General features: G+C 43.5%; 1 protein-coding gene across 3 annotated transcripts in view; it reads right to left on the bottom strand.

The window, feature by feature from the left end:
• CPLX1 (complexin 1) overlaps positions 1-21657 on the bottom strand; it is a 133755-nt gene that overhangs the window by 46946 nt on the left and 65152 nt on the right. For all 3 annotated transcript variants that reach the window (XM_068926770.1, XM_068926769.1, XM_068926771.1), the window contains exon 3: positions 4144-4319. In XM_068926770.1, the coding sequence (XP_068782871.1) occupies positions 4144-4319 (176 nt within the window). The remainder of the gene's footprint in view (positions 1-4143; positions 4320-21657) is intronic.

Genomic DNA, 21657 nt, shown 5'->3' with positions numbered 1-21657 from the left:
GCCCTGAGCCCACTTCTTGGAATGCAAAATGCATTTTAATCTGTTCTAATGTTCTGCAAACCAATATGCCGGGAGCATCACAGCCAGGCCTACTGCTTTCTCATAGTCAGAGGGTCTGTGACCCAGCTGTAAACACTCTTCTACCTACAGCCCAGAGAGTATCTGCACTGAGCTAAACTAAGCAAGGGAATTTTTGTTCAAATTTTTTATTCCCTTCAAAGCAAGGAAATTGATGTTTTGTTTGATTTTGATCCAGAGCTATCCAAAACTACTATGGAAGGGATAAAAGAGTCAGGTTAATGATACCTCAACATCTGCACAAAACACAGACATCTCTGAAAACCTATTTTAAGGTCCACACATGCAACAACTGTAGCTGTGGCTTCATTAGATCACAAGTGCCGGATAAAAATTTACATCACTGGTAGAGTATCAATGATTTAAAAAGGAAGACATCAGAGAGGACATTTCTGTTCACTGAGACATGAATTTTATCTTTTGAATTACAGAACATGATTGACTACTGAGGAAAACCTTATCTTCATTTAAGATCCTTGAACTTTTGATATGCAGAGAATGTGACTTTGGCATCTTTTTAGCTGCCAACAGTCTCTGATGAAGAATGTACTATATACTTTCTCCAATGGGAAGATTACATTTTCAGAAATGGGTTTTCAGGCAGTGAAATTTCAATTCTTTAACCAGGAATTTTTAAAGCCCTTGCCAATATTTGCCTCTGAAGTTAGCCAAGAATAAAACATCCCATGGATTCTCTAACGCTGGAGTGTTTGGCTAGCATTGTTAAGCTGTTTTATAGCAACAAATTTTTATCAAGGTTAAATTTGCCCTCCTGAGCTTGCAGCTTATGTGAAAGGTATGATATTGCTGGAGGACAGAGTTAAGTCACATTCTGGTATTCCTCTGCTCTCAAGACAGGATTTTCACAGCTATGCATCTGTTACATAGGCAAATACACAAATGAAGCATTCAAAGTAAATTCATGTTGTGATGTTGCATGTTGATTATCTCACATAAGAATCTAGGGCTACAGCTATAAATACTGGTTGCCTTTTTATCTGAATGATTCAGAGCCAAAAGTGAGTTCAGTAATCAGATTGAAAAACCAACCACACAGCATTATGGGAACACTTTACCACTGGAGAGAACAAAGACCCTAAACTAGGGCTTTTTCAACTGTGAGCAAGCCACATGTACTCACTTTTCTTGAAGTAAATTCCAATACCACCGACCTTAAACCATGGAAGACCTGGAAATTATAGAAGTCTTAAGAATCTACAAAGAATTGGAAAATGTTTGTGCTTTTCCTGGGACATGGGCATTTTCTGTCGGGTTACAAATCCAAATACTTTAGAGAATCTTATTGCTTAAGGCTAGTATTTTCAAAAGCAGTGAGAGCATTTAACGGCTTGTTAAGAAGAATAGGAAGCAAGCATTAATGGCACACATCCAGAAACAGAAGGACTTGCACTTGAGCAGAACAAGGGCACCATGCTGTGTGATACGCTGCCAGCAGGAATGAACATCAAACACCAGACTTCATCATTTCCTTGGGGCCAGCAAACGAATAAGGAAGCCCTCATAATTTCATAGTGTCCTATAGAGGCTCACTGATGCAGGAAGATCTCAACATACTTCTAGTACCAAGGCCTTAGCCACATAGTGACTCCTATGCTATTGCGCTTTGCATGCAGAAAACAACCACCACCACCATAACAATCACCTTGACTGGGGTTAAATAGCATTCCTCCAAGTGTCCCTGCTCACGCTCTCTGCAGACCCAAACCTTTGCTGTTCAGAACAGCATTGCTCAGGAGTCCATCCATTTCCAAGACACATTTTGCTCAGTACTAAGCCTAACTCTGCAATGTCTAAACAGTTGCCAGTATCTCAGGAAAATGATCCTTGACTGGATCTTTCCTCCAAGTTCAGGCTGCCAGTGAGCTACTCAGGAACATTTCTGGTGAATTCTGACCTTGATCTTCTCTAATTTGTGACAGGTGACATCTCAAGTTTCTTAAATACTTCCACTGCAGTTTGCCTACAGGCAAGAAGAATGCAACCCCTGTCTATCTCTGGGAGCACTTCAGCGGCATAGCAGAAGAGAGTGACCACTGAAAACAGGGCAAGATCCCAGATACCTGCAGCTTAAAAATTCTTCATTCCTCTTTTTCTTTCCCCCTTGCCTAATTCAGACCAGTGGCATTGCTCAGACACAGTCTCACAAAGCTCATTAAATGTATATGTTGCATACATTAATAAATGCAATAATTATCACAGTAATTATTATAGTAAATACATGTATATTCCTTAAATATATTATAAAAACAACTTATTTTGACCGGGGAGAAGTCCTGAAACTCTCTGCTCTGTGGTCAATACCTTCTGTCTAGAGATCATGTGAATACCTTTCTCTGGCACAAGTAGGTAATTTCCTTTAAGTCCTATCTTTTCTTAGAAGCATAATCCCTAGCATGCTTTTCTGCAGAAACACTTTGTGAACCCTTTACAGGATCTCTTGTGACACCAGAACAACCCATCATAACCTGAATCATAAGGATTGGCTCATAAGTTTGATCCTATGCAGACACAATTTTGTTCACATATGGTCGCTCTCAGCTCTGTAGTGAGATTTGAGGCTTTCTCCCACACACATTCCTAAGCCGTTGTAACCTGCACAGAGGTAGACACTGCAGAGGGAGCATCTCCCACACCAAGCAGGACATCCTCCCTCTGACTGGTGCAAGTAGGTTCTGCAAATATTACTCTCATAGAATCACAGAATCACAGAATGGTTGAGGTTGGAAGGGACCTCTGGAGATCATCTAGTCCAACCCGTCCACTCAAGCAGGATCCTCTAGGGCACATTGCACAGGATCGCATCCAGACCGGTTTTGCATGTCTCCAGCGAAGGAGACTCCACAACCTCTCTGGGGCAACCTGTTCCAGTGCTCTGTCACCCTCACAGCAAAGAAGTTTTTCCTCATGTTCAGATGGAACTTCCTGTGCTTCAGTTTCTGCCCGTTGCCTCTTACCCTGTCGCTGCGCACCACAGAGAAGAGTTGGGCCCATCCTCTTGACACCTTCCCTTCAGAAACTTGTACACATTGATCAGATCCCCTCTCTTTATATATCCCCTGCTCTCTATACCTCAGTGCATACACTCAATCTTATCTCCCTCCTGGGGATTTCTTCTGTTCTTTGGCATGTCAAGTAAGTCATCAGAAAGGCCTTTACCACCAGGAACTTCTCCACTGACCATTAGCCACGTTTCTTTACAAGCCAAGGCCTCTTTCTACAAAACTAATTTGTATTGGAGAGACAACCTTGACCTGGTCTTGAGCATAAGGTAGGAGAACTGCCTTTTCCCTCCTTACATAGACCTCTAAGAGCTAATGCATGATAACAATGTGCTCAGCTACATTAAATTAAGCTCGTTTCTCTAGAAAAGATTTGCTTTGTACATTTCTTTTTAATTTCTTTCTGAAACATCATAATTATTTGTTACTTTCCTTCTCAGGCCAGACTCTGACATTATCAGAATCAATCATTATCTTCAATAGAAGAGACTGCTTCTCAGTAAAGTTCCACAAATAAATGAACCTCTCCTGTTTCAGGTGATTCCTCACTGACTAGCAGAGGGCTGAGAAATATGAGAAATAAAGTAGATTTGTCCCATTTCACCCATAACCACAACAAAAGCCTTGGAAGCAATACACTGAACAGAAGAAGGTATTTAGATTCTTGACTCTCACTAACATGCTGAATGATGGCACTTCTCATAAACCAGTAATGCAAGCTTGGAGAACACCAACATAGGGACAGAAAAGCCTGTAAGGTCTAAAATAATGCGATCATTTAACAGATGGTGGGAAAAACATTGACAGTTTTCTCCCCTCATCTTCACTCTCTATTTCAATACCGCAATTCTTTTCAGTGCAGGAGGTATGTTTAACCAGGGATGGAGCTCCAGGGACAGAGCACAAGATTAGAAAGTTCAGTGCAACAAAACAATTACCTGGCTCCACTCAGGTAGTCGGGGAATTGGCCCCAAATCAACTGAAAATAGCAGTTCCCACTGAGCATTAAGAGTTGTCCAGTGTGTGTAGAAAGCTAGGTGCCTACCTTATCTCGAATCCCTTGTCTCATAACTTCTCTTTCAGCCTCCATTTTGGCATATTTGGCTTTCCTTTCCTCTTCTTCTTGCCTAAGGGCTTCTTGTCGTTCCTCTTCTTTCTTGGCAGCATCTGGGTCTTTCTCCTCATCCCCACCCAGCATCTTCCCCATGTCTTTGGTAGCCCCTAGAGAAAGCACATGAGAATGTCAACCCTGAAAGAACTGAGGAAAATCACTGCTATGCCTTCTCTCCCCGCTCCCTCACACTCAGGACCTCATTCCACTTCCTCTGCATCTGGAAAGATTTCTCTCCCACTCAGCAGGAAGTAAACTCCCCGCGCAGTCAGGAAATGGGCAAAGGACCGAGACTGACCGTTCAGTGTGGGTTACCTGGCACTAGTGAGAGAAGCGTGGTACTGAGAAGAACAGTCTACACCTGTGGACTTGGATGACGGAGACACAACTGGTTGGCAAACCCGAAGGGGATAAGCTGCTGTCCACACAATCTTTCCACTCATTAGGCAAATGGCTGAGGCTTCAGCTCACGTGATTTTGGAGAGTCTTTGGCACAATAGGCAGTCAATACATCCAGAAAGAAATGACATTAGGGCAGAGGAAGGAATCTGAAATCTTGATTACAGGGATGAGTAATCACAGTCTTAATTGTTGCTAGAAATTACATATCCCCTGACAGGTAGGAGCGCTCAGCATAGCAAACATTTGGAGTTGCTGATGGATTCAAGGCTGCTGCCATGGGTCAGAAGCTTTGCAGAAGCAAAGGAGCAGCCTCTCCGCATGTCTCTGTTCTACCTTCAGGCACCACCGCCTCCAAACGCTTGCTATATAGGTAGGATCTTGGATCTGCCTAGTTCCCTTTCTACGCCTGCAGGCACACTGGTCCCAGCTTCCCAGCTCCTGCACGCTCCAGAGCCAGCTCTCTGTTATCGTCATTTGCACAGCCACGCAAGTGGGGAGGTTTCTTGCACGACCTTCAGTGCCTGCAAGGCTGCACGAAGGCTATTCACAGTACACTTCAGAGGTATTTGCAATGGTAGGTGACTCTGGCAATCGTTGCGTTAGGGAGCATGGCAGGGGATGGAGCAGTGGGAGGGCCTTTGCTGTAACGCTTCGCCATCAGGGCATTGGAAGGAAGGAGTAGGATTCAGATTGGTTACATGGATGAACTGAAAAATATGACATCACATGTGTCCTCTGGGAGCTGTGCTGCACTCCCTCTGGAGCAGGAAAGCACCCTGCATCATTTACTAGTAAAAGTACCTTCCCCGTGGAGGAAGGACACTGTAGATGGCTGGTTCCTGATCTTAGTTCCTGGGTAAGGACAGATCCAGACTGGTTCTTTACTGGCTGAGACTTAGCTGAGTTAATCTGGGATAGCCTCACTGTAACACAAACACACACGCACACACATGCGATATCTCATGCTTTGCCATTGCCAAGGAGTCTTGCCCTTTTGAAAGCTCAGGCTGGAAGAAGACCCTCTGACAAAATCCTTCCAAATAATTGTTTGTTGACATTATTAGAGGATGAGTGAGGGATGGAGGCATTCACGAACCCTTTTCTCACCCTTACAGAGTATATCTTGAATGTGTCAACAACTCTTATTGCAGTGAAAACTCGTCATAGAAATTACCACTGCTTTACTCCAGGAGGAACCTGGAGGACGGTGTTTGGTTGTGCTTTCCATGTCAGTCCTTGGGATGGAAATGATGGAAACTTGGCTCTTACAGGGAGAAACATCTGCAGTCTGTCAGAGTCATTCCTCCTGAAGTGCCCCAGCAATGGTAGTTATCGCTCTCACCTGCACCTCTAGCCGCTACTGAGGAATTTGAAAGCTAAGAAGATTGTTTGGCTTTTCTCTTCCACATTTCTTTTTTGGCCCTATTTTTATCCTGAGTCCTAAATGAAAGCAGTCCTGAATCAAAAGCAATCCTCTCATGCCCCAAGATCAAACTGAGAAATGTTCCTCTTACTTTCCTGTAGAGGAATATAGGAAAGCTGATCATTTTAAGGCTGACAAGATCTAGCAATTATAGATGGTTCTTGCCAGGTGGGAAACAATACAGTGAACACAGCTTCTCCTTTCAGCTGACTAACCACAGGCCCTTGATACTTTTATCCTTTTGGAAAACCTGTGGAGAAAAATGGGAAGAGACCCATGGACCCCAGTCAATCCTCAGCTGGGATATTCCTGTTCCCCAGTCAGTGTCAACCCTCCTTCACCCTCATTCTGCCCCCTCCACTGCACGATGGGATGAAGATGGGAATTCCTGCATTTTGAGAGTGAATTCACAGAGCCCATCTGATAGTTTCTTTCTTGGGATGCGATGAAGGTCAACTGATACGGCAAGCAAGACTTCCTAGAACTGATACAAAATGAAAAGGCAATGCAATCTGATTGGGTCGCTCATATCTATCACAGACACTTCCCCAGGCAGTTTTTCTGTGCATAAGACACTGATGATCTATGCCAGTAAAACCTTTAGTGACTGGATTCCCCTCAACGAGTATTTCCACTAATAATCATGTTGCTTTGGATTCAGTAATCTTATCAGGTTCCTCTTGGTTTAGCATCTGTCCACTTAGAGTTAGCTAGTGTAATATGCTAGTTACTTAAGGAGCAGAATTCAGCAGCAGAAAGAGATTTTTTCCTGTAAGAACTGCTTCTACTATTTCATTAAGTTATAATGTCAGCTCAGCCCATCATGCAAGGAATAAAATTGAGTAGACTTCTTCTTTTTTTTTTTTCAGCTAGAAAAGACCAAGATTTTGAATAGTTTAGGTATTTAATTTCACAGTGATCACATGGGGCACTACATGAAAGAGAATGTAGTTCCAGGATACTCACAAATTCTCTTAATTCATCCCAAATTTCAAAGTCACATTCTAACTGGGGTGAATGCTGCATTGTGATGCCACTGTTAATTGATTGGAAGGAAATGTACCATGAGAAGTAACAATTTTATGCTACATTTTAGCTGCAATCTCTTGGGTTACTTTTGGTGTAGAAAAGCCTTTTTCTCTCTCTTTCCTCCCTACTCTTAATTTTTGGGCTTTGTTATTCACTGCCTCTGAATAATACCGTCTAGCTGTTTTTAGCAGTTGAGTAATGGAGGCTCCAGAGAATTCATCTGCATGCAACTGAGATGCTGCAATTACAAGCACAAGAAGGAGGAAAGCGCAGAAGCCCTCAAGCCCTTTCCTGAAGCTTCCAAGGAAATACAGGGGAGGAACACACTTTTTGAACCTATTCATTTGATAAGGCTGTGTCTCAGTGTTTTCTTCACATCCCAGCCATAACATCTACTTTGACATATAGGCAGGAAAAGAACTCCAAAGCAATCGTTGATTAATGAGGAGTTTGAATTCAACACTATTTCCAACATCTCTGGATAAGACCACAGGAAGAACCCAGAAAAGGCCAAAGTGCCAGAACAACTTTGTCATCAACTCTGACTTCTCACAGGAGCGAAGACACAGACAGGCAGTCATAATTCCACCTGCAATTAACAGCGCCGCACCCTGCCTCCAAAAAGAGTATAGAAAATGTCCATGGGGGAAGGCATCTCAGACATGTATTCAGGAGAAAAATGACATGAAAGACATCCTAGGCCAATCCAAAATTAACAGTTATTCCCTTGATCCTGATGGGCTAATGAACCAAGCAATCAGGTGTTAAACCATATGTGTATGCCCACATTCAGATACACCTTCATGTGAGGTTGGCTAGTTTACAGAATTGTCAATCAGATGAAAAACAGTAATTCAGTTTTTGGTGATGTGTTTCCCAGTTGACCGGCTGAAGAGCAGCTCAGCTGGCTAGAAAGCAGCTTTATAGAGAAGGACCTGGGGGTCTTGGTGGACAACAAGTTGATGATGAGCCAGCAATGTGTCCTTGCAGCAAAGAAGGCCAAAAGGATCCTGGGTTGCTTGAGGAAGAGCATTGTCAACAGGTCAAGGTCCTCCCCCTCTACTCAGTCCTGGTGAGGCCACCTCTGGAGTACTGTGTCCAGTGCTGGGAGCTGCAGTACAAGGGAGATATGGAGCTACCAGTGCAATTCTAGTGAAGGACTACTAAGATGATTAAGAGACTAGAGCATCTCTCACACAAAGAGGGCTGAGAGATCTGGGACTGTTCAGCCTGGAGAAGAGAACGCTCAGAGGGGGAACTGATCAGTGTGTAGAAACACCTGACGGGAGCATTGAAGAAGCACTGTACACAGTGACAGGGCAAGAGACCGCGAGCCAAAACTGAAACACAGGAAACACCATTTAAACATAAGAAAACACTTTTTTACTGTGAGGGTGATTGAGCACTAGCATAGGTTGCCCAAAGAATGTATGAAGTCTCCATCCTTGGAGATATTCAAACTCCAACTGGACGCAGTTGTGGGCAGCTTGTTCCAGATGATACTGCTTGGTAAGACCAAATAATTTCCAGAGGTCACTTCTAGCCCCACCTATTCTGTGATTGTGTGAGACTTCACAGTTTCGGTGGTTTAAATAGCCACTGAACGTGACTGAAGTGAATTCTTCAGAGAAAGGAGTGAGGAGCACATGCCCAAACAAATCTTACCCAAACATATCTGAAACTGAGGGGAAGTAAAACGTTAAACTGCCTTAGTCAAAAGATCATTTTCTTCTGTGCCCTAACCTTAAGCATGTGAATAGTTCACAGAAGTCAGTCCAGCTTTCACACTGAAAACTTAAATTTGCTGACGTGATGCCCAATTTGTCACTTGTCCAGAAAAGAAAGAAAAGAAACTCCCAAATATTGACACGAAAATTTATTTGCTGTAAAAGCTATATGGAGTAGGATTTTTAAGGATGAGTTACAGAGAAAGAGATTAATAGGAGCGTCTTGAGCTTTCCTAATTAAGCAAAGGATAATGGAAATTCCCACGTGCCATCGTTTCAGGTAAGGTAATTCAGTCAAACTAACAGAATTTATTCCCACACAACACTCATTTCATAATATAGATAAATAGCAAATCATATTTGTCTTTCAAGAGGGTTGCATATATGCATGCTTAGAAGTCAGAGGAATTGTGGAAGTCCCCCTTCTCAACCATTGGTATCAGAGGCAGCAGTCTTACCGGAAACAGGCATGGCCTGAGAAAATTTTGTAAGTGAAAACTTCTGTGCATATTCTAGAATAGGTGGCTTAAAAAAAAATTATTTCATAAACATTCCAGAGCTATTCTCAAAATATCTTCCCAGTACACTCTGAAAGGAGTAAGAGACAGCAACTCATTTTGCCGTGCCTTTGTGGTGGCACTTACAGAATGCAGTGGGTATACCTGACGTCTCCTGCCTGACCTATGGCAGACCCCGCCTGGGTATACCTGCTGGCTGAGAGTTTTCCGCCTGGCGACTGGACCGTGATTGGAGGAAACAGCTGGCCATCAAATCCCTTGTGAGCAGAGCAAGTGGCACCCGTCCATCAGAGAACATTCAAGAACATGCCAGAATCTTCCTGAACCTGTCAGAGCCACCACATAGTAGTATGACCACACCCCCGATCGATCACAGCTATGAATAACCGCCATGGGCTACTGAGCCTTGTGATTGCCTCATTGGATGCAGCTGGTCTGCTGAAGTGACGGAAGTCCCCTCGGATCGGGACACCACCCGAGGAATTCCTGCCGGGATTTAAATCTCTCTCTGAACGGTTGTTTGAGTGTTTGGTGCACCTCCAGGACAGTTATTGCCTAGTCCATAGAAGCAAAGCTTCTTTGTTAAAGGGGACTGTGAGCGTCCAAACCACGGAGGTGGTAGCTTCCTCACTCCCTAACTGCTTTCCCCCTTTGGGAGCAGCTACTTATCCTTCTTTTATCTGTTATTTTGTTACTGTTCCTTTCTTTGGGCCCTAACATATAAACATATGTAAATAGTTTGATAAATATGTTTACTAATTAATTACTTTTGTTCTTATCAAATCTATTTGTTAGTAGTAGGAATGCCTATACTGACACCTGAATCTGTTATCTGTTACAGTTCAATAAACTGTTGAATGACGCCTTTAAACTGGTTCGGTACTTAGTCTTTCTGTGACAGCCTTACATGAGAGGAAGCACAGGAACTGGGTTTTTGATATTTGCTATTTGTGCCTGAGCCATATTTAGATCGAAGAGAAGAGACAACTGATGTTACAGAGTTTCTAAGTCACAGCATGGTTTTTATCTCATCATCCAAACACCTAGAGCTAATCACAGAGCACTGTGCTAGAGAAGGAATGAGTGACTTCATTTTGCAGAATCTCTTCAGAACTAGGAAAGTTTTATTGATGCCATTGGAGAAAGCCTTTCTTCAGCAAAGCCATGGCGCAAAGCTTTTGTATAGTGCACAAGGAGTTCTTTTCCATTTTGCTTACTGTTAAAGCTTGCAAAAAAGGTGAATCTACCATTAAAAAAAAATACTTTGTAGTAATCATTATAGGACTACTTCCTCAGCCCAGAATTCAAGATACTTTCCTTAATCACTAATTTGGCAGGAAAGGATAGACTGGTATTTATTTGAAGACTTCAACAAACAAAGGACTTTCCTATACAAATGTTTTTTCAACATGAAGCACATCCAGAAGAATCAGATCTGTTTTCTTGTTCAAATATTTTTGTTCCTGGCCAAATTGCTTGTAGGTTACAGAGATCCCTCCAAATTACACTCTGGCTGCTGTGACACAAAATACCCTTTCTGCTGCTGTCAAAATACACACAAGTAGATGGGATTCTTTTTAGACCAAATACAGCCTGAGCCCCCCATCATCTAAGTATGGCCCTGTATCTCCAACCTGTTTACCTTACTCCAGCAAAGTCATTACAACAGCTCGCATGTAATGAACTATATTTGGCTCATAGAGCAGCTCTAATCCACCAGCTCCTAGCAGGGTGGCGGGGCGGGGCTAGATTTAGGCTTCTGCACGGTGGTGTTTCCACATGTCCTGTGTATCTGACTTCCCATTACAGTAAATGGAAACTCAGTGTAGCCTTCAGTTGCCTCTGCCAATGGCTCCGGAAGAGGAAGAGTTTCCCACAGAGCCTGCTTCATAGCCTGTCAGCCCCATGCTTGTGTCCTCGCAGATACCTCCAATGGCATTACATGCCTCTGTTTAGTAAACCGGATCCCTCCCAGCAAGGGAGTCGAGAGCTCCATCAAGCCTAGTGTGAAGCAGATCCCCACCTTTGGTCAGCTGAGTAGGTCTCCAAGACTCCATTATCTGTGAGAGGAGCTTAGATACCTATTTCATATGTGGATAACTCTATGTAGACTCCTTGGTCTATGTGTCTTAAGCTGAAAATGGCATCTTTACCTTGTCTGATCTAACAGTAAGCTGAGATCCAGCCTTACATACAAGTCTCAGTTCAGTGACAAAGTATAAACCCAAGACTATAATCTACAGGAGCAGAAGGGGGAGTGAGCGTAACATCTGCCTAACACAAACTATAGGCAAGAAATAGCAGGCTCCCAAACACGTTATGTTTGAACAGCAATCCCATCTTAATGCACTTCCTTTCACCCCTAAAGAGCAAAGAGGTATTTGCAGCATATCACCAACCTCCCTCACAGCTAAGACAAAGTGATAAATAAATGATCACTAAACAGCATTTTAAGTGGAATCTAATTCAATCTTAAATGAAATGTAAAGTAAGGAATATGTATTCTACAGCAATACCTAAGCCACTGATCTCTGCAGTTTGTCTGGATATTTTCAGTGCTATTGCAACACATTTCTATACCACAATGCCTTGAATAGTCAACTGAACCATCCACAAGTTTTTCAGATTCCCAGTAAGGAAATAGCCCCTATCTGCCTACTCATAGCTGCTTGTCTTGTACGCATTGACTTCTGCAGCTTTGTTTAGACCCAGCAGGAATGAAAACAAAAAGAGGAAGGAGGAAAGAGCAGTCACTAATGGATTGGCTACACAATCTCATCTTTGTTTTTCACTCTCAGAGGTGTTGGTATTACAAAACAGTTTTGATGTTGGGTAATATGCCATACTTTCTTGTCTCTCTCTTCTTTGAAAAGGACAGGGGAAAAACATGACTGAACTGAATTCCTCAGGATCTCTGCCTAGCCGTAGCTCCTGCTCTTCTTCCTGGGTTTCCTTCTGAGCTTACAGATTGTCTACTGCAACCTTTTCAGATACACCCTTCTGCATCTGTCCTCTTTGATTTTCCTATATGTAAAGTAGCAATGAAACCAGATAACAATCTCACTCAAGGACTTTGTGTTCTGTGGAGGCATATGTGTAAGGCAGCTCCTGATTTCTTACTCTTTTGGAGTGACCTTCCACCAGGTATTCCTGTCTTGATTTCAATGATACCACTGCAGATTGTGGTATATACCACTGCATTGATTGTGGTCAATGCCAAGTTATTAGATTTGGCATTAGCAAAAGAGATTTCAAATTACATAACTCAAAATCACTGCGTTCATGTTAGAGCCAGCTCAAGCCCATGGACAATACATGGACAAATTTTATCTTGTCAAGGATGAGATCAATATACCTCGGCCCCACAGTTTCCGGGTATATTGTTGTCAGCAGGACAGAATAAAACCTTTGACATTTACACACCCTTGGGGCAGCCTGGTTGTCTAACTGGTCTTCCTGACCCATTGACAAACAAGGAAAGGGCAGAGAAAGACCTGGCATGCAGGAGGCCTGGACATCACATCTATATTGGAAGCAAAGATCTTTCTCCTTGCAGTGCAGCAAGACAGAAGCCAACAAATAGCTTGATGTCTGTGTCCCTATCAATGTGGTGCTCCTGGCAGATGAAAAAAATAGCCCAGCCTCTGCTCTAGGTTCATCTGGGAGTAGAACAGGCCAATGCTTTTAGGAATGCTTTGGAAACAAAACAGGAAAGCTCCATGCATCCTGTAGAAACCTGTCTTCCTACAAATGTTTGCATATTTCTTTAATGATAAGAACAAAGTCCCAAGACATTTCTAGCACTTGAGTATAATGACTCAGATCTCTGCCTCCTGCTCCTTCAACTGTGAGAGAAAGGTGCAATATCTTCTCTTTCTGCAGTTGTGTTATTATTGTCCGTCAAAAAGGTAAATGTTTTACTAGTCCCTTCCGCTGAAAACGGAGTTAATTTCCTCATATTAAAGTCTCCTTAAACATGTAGAAGTCCTTCACGAGGGTATTGCATGCTTTTCCAAAGTGGTGCTTGCATGAACTAAATGTTTTATTTACTGATTAGAAGTTAATAGCTCCAAAGGAACCATCACCATTTATCAATTAACTAAAACACCTACTGAAATGCATTACTGATCCCCCTTCCACAGACAAACAGCTGATGCCAAGTTCACTTAAGAAGTTCACTCGAGAAACCATAATAGCTCTGAAGAGGTCATTTCCGGTCTTTTCTGTACAGTGAGGCTCTCTGAGAAGGATCATTATTATTGTATTAAATGAAGAAACACTTAATGAAATTCAAAGCTTGAAGCAGACACAGAGCTCGATGACAGTGTTTGCTACAGGATGACCACCTTTCTTTTCTTGCCTCCTCTGTTCATTTTCCCAGATCCACCCAGAAGAAGGAGAATTATCATACGTAGCAGAGAAGGAGCATGCTTATAGGTATGCTCCATGGACCAAGCTATGCTCTTAGGCCTACTTCCAGGTCAGTGAGATGCCCACCCATTTCAGTGCAAAGTTTTCAGACACATCGTAGAAAAATAGTAAAGGAGGGATCTCACAATAAGTCATCTGAACATATCAAGTGGTGGGTCATGGTTCATGGGTAGTCTGCAAACTATCCCGTGGTAGAACACAAATAGCCATGGGGAATGACTAGAAAAGATGCAATCAAAATTTCAGTAATTTCAATAATTTCCTTATTCTTACTTGTTTAAAAATGAAAACAATTGAGGAAAAGCTGCATAAGATGGTGTGGGTTCAATTTGGGGCCTCCTTCTTTTGCCCTATTAAGTGGTGCGATGACCTTCCACATAAATGAGAATGTAAAACACCAGTCTTTTCCATCCCTTGCCCCAAGGATCAGCCTAACCTACACCATTCCTGCCAGCTCTTTGTCTGCCCTGCTAACAGGAGACTACAGAGGTGAAGATAAAGCAGTGAATCAGGCTGTGGCCAACAGTTAGGTGACTGCTGCTGTGCTCCCAACCCTGTAAGACAGTCCTGGTCTACTTTCAATCTTCTTTGCTCTTTCTCCATTCCCATTTTCCAGGATGTTTTTCTGCCTATTGTTTTCTCAGCACTTGTAGTAATTCCCACTTCTCAAACTGGTTGAACTGACAGACTCCATCCATCCCACTGAATCCTTTTCAATGGGTACCTGGGCTGGAATCTAACATATTCCCTTCAATCAACTAACTAGGAAGGATATGGCCTGAGAATAACCTGTAGCTGGAACAAGGACTTTATGGAGAGCCATACCACGTAATAGGCATCAAGACAAGCAGAGGCAATGCTGAGAAGTTACTCACAGAGACAGCACTGTGACCAGACACATGATGGGGTGATGATTTAAACAATATCTATTGTCCAACTTTCCTCTTTCCACACCCAGGCGTTTTTATCCAACCCTGGCCTGTGTTCATGGTATAACAACGAAAAACTCGGCAGCCTTGCCCTCTCTGTGCCTTCTTCTGCAAAGGATCCTGCCTCCCACTCCCACAAGCAAGCATTTGCTTTGAGTCTTCATGTTTAGACAGAGCAGCCTTTATTTTATTATCCGCAGAGACCTTTGCTTCAGCCATTCCCTCTCCCCGGGCTCAGCTTTTTCGGTCTCTGGTGTTTTACTTCAGTAAACTCTGGTGTTCCCTCAGTTTCCAACCAGACAAACTACATTGCTCAGAGATCTTCGTGCTGGGAAACGTGTTGGGGATCTTTTAATCTGAGCAACACCTGTGAAACAGCACTTGAAATATTTAAGGATACATAGCTATTTGGAGGCAAATGCCTCCTCTCCCACTGCCTTGGTGGTGAAGCATGCCTGATTCATGCTTCATTTCCTTTACACACCACAAGGCACATATTAAAGGATGATGTTGAAGGGGCCTTTGCAAACTCCTTACAAATGCTCATGAAGGCACATAGACTCCTCCTAGAATGATTTTTCCAGCATTTTACTGAGACTGTGGTAGATTTTAACAAGCACAAGAGCTAGTGTTTCACTCTACAGATGGGTAGTGAAGCTCAAAACTGAGGGAGAAAGATAGCCATGCTAGCAGAAGCTAGTGATTTTCTTACTTTGCTAGCTGTTGGACGATGTCTTTTGGCAAGCAAAAGAAAGCGTTTTTTAATAGAGCAAGACCCCATCAGCCTGTATCATCAGAATCATTTATTTGGCTGAAATCTTAGCCTCCATTTTTTTCCTCTGGGAAGTTTTCATCTCTGTACAACGGCAGTTTCTCTCTAGCTCTCTAGCTCATAATGCTTGCACATAAACCAATATCTAATCTCAGTGGTACCTGTGCATTCGTTCAAGAAATGGACATTATAAATCCACCTCCATTTCTTCTTTCTTCTTCACAACTATCAATTCAATTCTACCTCACAACTATCAATTCATATACCTAAATGAAGTCTTCAGTTAGTACATGATTTATTCCTTTGCACTGATCTTACGTTCTTTTTATACTGCACTAGCTAGAAAAATAAAACTGCCTTGGAGTAGATCTATGCAATGTATATGAACAAATCATTTTGAGGTGACATTTGTCTGATCTGATGTCGGGCCATAGTGAGAGTAACCTGCATATATGGGGCTCCCTCCCTTCTTTTTTTTTTTTTCTTAATGGTCATTCACAGATTCCATTTGATGATAAACTAGAAAGAGCTACTGGGCTAATATGTATCTATTATTCAGAATGACCTGGTGGGGCTGTTTCCATATTGAAGTAGTATGTATTGAAGTATTTCCATATGCAGTAGTAGTACTGCGTTTTACAATCAAATTGTGACAGATGTCAAACACTGATGATGATCTTTCAGAGGTATCTCATGTGTATGTATCAGACTCAGTTTTCTTCTTACCTCTTATTCCACTGTGTGCACATTTGATTTAGTAGACTTAACACCTCTAGGCAATTAAGTTCACTCTGGGCAGTGAAATGTTCACTCCCTTTTGATTCTTCAGGTTGCAAATCTCCTCCGGTGTAAAAATAAGCATATTTCCTAGCTGTAATGTCTTATATTCCCTGATGTTAATTTCATTTATTTTCTTTCAGATCTTTCATGAAGTCTACCAGGCAGTGTGAATAATCCTCTTCTGACACTCAAGTGCCTTGTATGCCATACGGCACCAAGGAAACATGAGATGGTGGTACATACTTGGAGGATTGAGATGATCATGGATTGCAACTGTTGGGAGAGAATTTCTAGAATGTGGGAATTTCTAGATTCCTCCAACAGATCCCAGAGGTTATCACTACCTCTTGAGCATGGGATAATATTTTACAGCAGAGAACAACCTAAGCCCTGTAGAAGTTTCTTGATCCAATCTACTGCACTTGGGTTTCAAAATGTTAAAAACTAACAGTCCTGCACATTCACACATCTCACCAGGTCTCCATTCCGAAGGTCATCAGTTCCATCGTCATCTTCTTTTTCTTGTAACACCCAAACCAGAATGAAGCCCTTCTGCCCTCATCTTCATAGGCAAAGGAGCCCAAAGAAAAGGACTGGGTGACTATTACCTGGATCACTGGTAAAAGTAATACTCCTGTTCATCACAAGGAGACAGACTGGAAGAGCACTGAGCTCACCCAAGTAGGCCCTATTGATTAGACTGGAAAAACTGCACAAAGAACAGAGTTTTTCTGGAATCTTTCAAATGATATTTTATGTTCCAGTATCATTACAAAAGGCCTTGTGGGAGCATGCACATGTATTTAAGAGAAAATGCCTGCATCTCCAACCCAGACATGCAAGTGGACATCTGATGATGCTCATACAAAGTTCAATGTGAGCAGAGCAACGTCCCCTGGCCAGCCTGCCCTGAAAAGATACCATGAGATAGAGACATACCATCACACTAACATAGCTCATCACCTCACTGCCCCAAAACTTTCCCAAGATAGCAGCTACGCTTTCATTCCCACATAGTTTATACAGACATTTTCAAAGAGACATCTTGAAGGAGTCTTCTGCCTTCCCTGTCCCATTCTCATGCCTGTGCCCAGTGGTGAAGAGCATGAGCCTTGAGTCATGAGCCTTCCAGGTCTATGCACAGCAGCTGTGCAAAGAGGTGCTGGAAGGAAGCACCTGCTCTTCCCCAGGCAAACACACACAGCAGGCAGATTCTTCAGCCTCCTTTTACCTAAATCCTGCCATCTAAAACCTGCTGCAAGGCAGCAGGAGGAGAAAGCAAGAAGCCTGAAATAAAATCAATCAGTCATCATCGTTCAGCATCCTGCACTAGGAGGATATTCAGCCATGGTGCTACTGCTGGGTGCAGACAGCAGGCATAGGCCCAGAAATGAAAATGATGCCAACATGATGCACAGTGATATGGGGGCACCAGCTTGACCTGCCAGCTCAAAAGTGCAAACCTTACTCCTTACTCTTCCTTCATGGCTCCTAGAAGCCCGTTATGCAAATGCCCATATAAAGACGAGATTTTCACCTGAGCTCTAAAGTAAGTGCCATCTAAGTTTTAAAAAACTCTCTGCCATGCCTTCAGCCACATTGGATTGCCATGGCTTCAGCTGCGTTGCACCAAGATAAAAAACCATTCACTGTGTGACCTGTTCTTTTAAACTATTCTATTATGCAACACTTTTTCCCCGTGAGAAGACTGTCTGCTAACTGGGCCACCAGCCAGCTGCCCAGGTTCCCTTCCTGGCTTGCACAGACCTCCTCGAGGTGGTCACAGAGCTGAGGATGCAATTCACGTGGTCACACAGAAGCAGCTACTTTAGGAGAGGAAGTACGCTCTAGACTCTGTTGGCCGGATCTCTGCTGGTGGGAAAGGGGGCCAAGGCATACCTTGGCTGAGCACACCTGCATGGCAGCATAACAGCATTAGTCACCTGGATCACACCTTGCAACCTCTAGCACCAAAAGAAAAATGAACCTGAAAGCAGGTCCCTTTGCCGCAATACTTATTTGCCTGGTATCTGTGATCTTATTTCACTCCTGCAGAAAAATTATTCACATAGGCACAGGAAACCACACATTGTCAAGCAGTTGTGTTCTGTCTCAGTTTATTTTTCCATTCCCTTCCACTCACTGTGCAGCTCCCCATGAAAAAGCCAAAGGGAAAGAACAACTAAATCAAAACCATTGTGCAGCATGTGAATCTGTGCTGCTCTAATAGATCTCCTACTGGCATGCTGAAATTCATGTTGCTGACAGACTCTAGATCTTCTCCGTTGCCTTGGAAAATGACAGTCTTCCCCACTGTTTCTGATTGTCCAGGATGATAAGCCTACCCAGGAGGTCCAGACAACATCAGCCTGTCAGACAATCCTGCTGACTGGAAACTCCCTCTTGTTTTAAAGAAAAGCTACCAGAAGCCCGTGGAGGGAAGTGAAACCACACAGCAGTACCTTTGGTCATATGATCAGTACACATACAGATGGTGTCTTATATCTGGCAGCAGGCTCCAACCTGCCTAAGGAGAGGAGGTAGAGATCCTGCCTTCTGATGGGAGGCAAGTCACCCAACTCTGCTGCCTTGCTGGAGCATTAGATGCTGCTCCTTATGTGGACGTTGGTCCTCCAAGGTGCTCAGAGCATACCAATTAGTTTTGAAAAGTTATGCAGATACATTTGCCTGGTAGCCAAAGTCTGACAAATTTATCTTTCCAGAATTAAGAGTAAGAATTTTTTAAGGAAGACTAGGGAAAACATTGACCCGCTGCTGAATGGGGTAGGTGCCCTGGTGACAAAGGCTACAGAGAAGGCAGAGTTACTGAATGCCTTCTTTGCTTCGGTCTTTCCTGCTAAGGCCAGTCCTCAGGAATTCCAGACCCTGGGGACAAGAGAGAAAGTCTGGGGAAAGGAAGACTCTCCCTTGGTGGAGGAGGACCAGGTTAGAGACCATTTGTCCAAACCTGACATCCACAAATCCATGGGCCCCGATGGGATGCATCCACGAGTGCTGAGGGAGCTGGTGGATGTTATCGCTAGGCCACTCTCCGTCATCTGGGAAAGGTCCTGGAGATCAGGAGAGGTGCCTGAGGACTGGAAGAAAGCCAGTGTCACCCCCGTCTTCCAAAAGGGCAAGAAGGAGGAGCCAGGAAACCCCAGGCCTTTCAGCCTCCCCTCCAGCCCTGCAAAGGTGAGGGAACAGCTCCTCCTGGAGGTCATCGCTAAGCATATAGCATATGGAGGTGATCAGGAGTGGTCAGCCTCCAAAGGGAAATCCTGCTTGACCAATCTGATAGCCTTCTATGACGGGATGACTGGCTGGGAGGATGAGGGGAGAGGAGTGGATGTTGTCTCCCTGGACTTCAGCAAGGCTTTGGACCTTCACTTCAACTCAGAAGGTGTGGGTTGGATGAGTTGACGGTGATGTGGATTGAGAACTGGCTGGATGGCCGAGCTCCGAGGGTTGTGGTCAGTGGCACAGAGTCTAGCTGGAGGCCTGTAGCTAGCGGTGTCCCCCCAGGGGTCATCCCTGGGTCCAGTCTTGTTCAACTTATTCATTAATGATCTGCATGATGAGACAGAGTGCACCCTCAGCAAGTTTGCAGATGATACTAAAGTGGGGGGAGTGGCTGATACAACAGAAGGTTGTGCTGCCCTTCAGAGGGACCTGGACAGGCTGGAGAGTTGGCTGGAGAGGAACCTGCTGAAGTTCAACAAAGGCAAGGGCAGGGTCCTGTACGTGGGGAGGAAGAATCCCATGCAGCAGGACAGGCTGGGGGTTGACCTGCTGGAAAGTAGCTCTGCAGAAAAGGACCTGGGTGTTGTGGTGGACAACAAGTTGACCATGAGGCAGCAATGTGGCCTTGTGGCCAAGAAGGCCAAGGGTGTGCTGGGGTGCATTAGGCAGAGTGTTGCCAGCAGGTCGAGGGAGGTGAATATAAGGAAAAAGTTCTTTCCTGTGAGGGTGACTAAGCACTGGACCAGGTTGCCCCAGAGAGGCTGCAGAGTCTCCTTCCCTGGAGATATGCAAAACCGGTCTGGATGCGATCCTGTGCAATGTGCCCTAGAGGACCCTGTTTGAGCAGGGGGGTTGGACTAGATGATCTCCAGAGGTCCCTTCCAACCTCAACCATTCTGTGATTCTGTAATTATTATTCTTTTACAAAAGCAGAAGATTAGACACTTTACTGAGATGCTGCATGCTTTCCTCAGCAGCTGGCTGGCAAATTACAAACCAGTTTCTTTCAGCAGGTTTCCCAGGAAGGTTCACCTCTTTGAAGGAGAGCCCCATGGGCACATTGGCAGAAGGAAACAGTACTGCTTAAGGGCACTAGGAGGAGGAGGAGGAGGATTGGCTGTGAGCTAAACCATCACTGAAATACAACAACCACCCACATCAGTGTCAGAGGGGGGGCTGGCAGATCTTCAACATTCATTACAAGCCTTTCCCTTATGACTGAACTCTTCTGATTAGACATCATCGTGAACCTCTCTATAGCAGCAAGAGGAGTTAAAATGGCACTAATTGGCTCTAACTGGAGAAATTATATACCTATCAGGAAAGGCAGAAACTCCTTTAAAGGCAATTAATGACCCTCCACCTATGTTCTTGCTAGGCTTCAAGAAATGTGGATGCTTGTTAGTATTAGCATAACTATACACTGGTGCTGTGATACTTTCTAGCATTTGTGGGGTGATACCATATAAGATAGAGAAAAATCTTCTTTGGAACGGGCTTTTACTCTAATTAGATGACCTAAAGCCACGGCTTATTGCATGCAGTCAAGCTCTTCTGAAAGACATGTTAGCATCGATGTTTTCTATCAGTGGTTTGTCACTTTTTCTCAGGCCTGAGAGTCTTCAGGGGAAAAGCTGTGAGTGGATGAGCTAGGGTTTTCAAGAGAAGCTGTGGAACTTCCTGAGGTGGGAAATAACAGTTACTTCAGACACGTCAGGCGCAGAGAGAAATGCATGGCTCTTTCTGAGCTCGGTTTGCTCTTAGCAATTTTTCCATACACCCACGGACAGGCACAGAACACAAAACGTACACACTCACACACTCAAACATCCTATCTACTAGCCAGACTAGCTCCCTTTTCTCTCCACATCTTGGGCTATTTAAGTTCTATGTAGGAGTTTTATCTAGGATGCAGCACTGACTGAACATAAATAAAACCCCAGGCAGACATATCTACCTAGAAGGAAAAATTCAGACAGTAAAAAGCAAAATGTTCCTCCAGGATTATCGGAATAGAAGCTATCAAAAGACTCCACCTTCCTTCTATTGGGAAAAGAAAAGAAAAGAAAAGAAAAGAAAAGAAAAGAAAAGAAAAGAAAAGAAAAGAAAAGAAAAGAAAAGAAAAGAAAAGAAAAGAAAAGAAAAGAAAAGAAAAGAAAAGAAAAGAAAAGAAAAGAAAAGAAAAGAAAAGAAA

This window comes from Struthio camelus, chromosome Z, assembly GCF_040807025.1.
Source record: "Struthio camelus isolate bStrCam1 chromosome Z, bStrCam1.hap1, whole genome shotgun sequence".
NCBI classification, from domain to species: Eukaryota; Metazoa; Chordata; class Aves; order Struthioniformes; family Struthionidae; genus Struthio; species Struthio camelus.
Note: the sequence above shows the minus strand (reverse complement) of the source record. Positions and strands in the feature narration are given on the sequence as shown.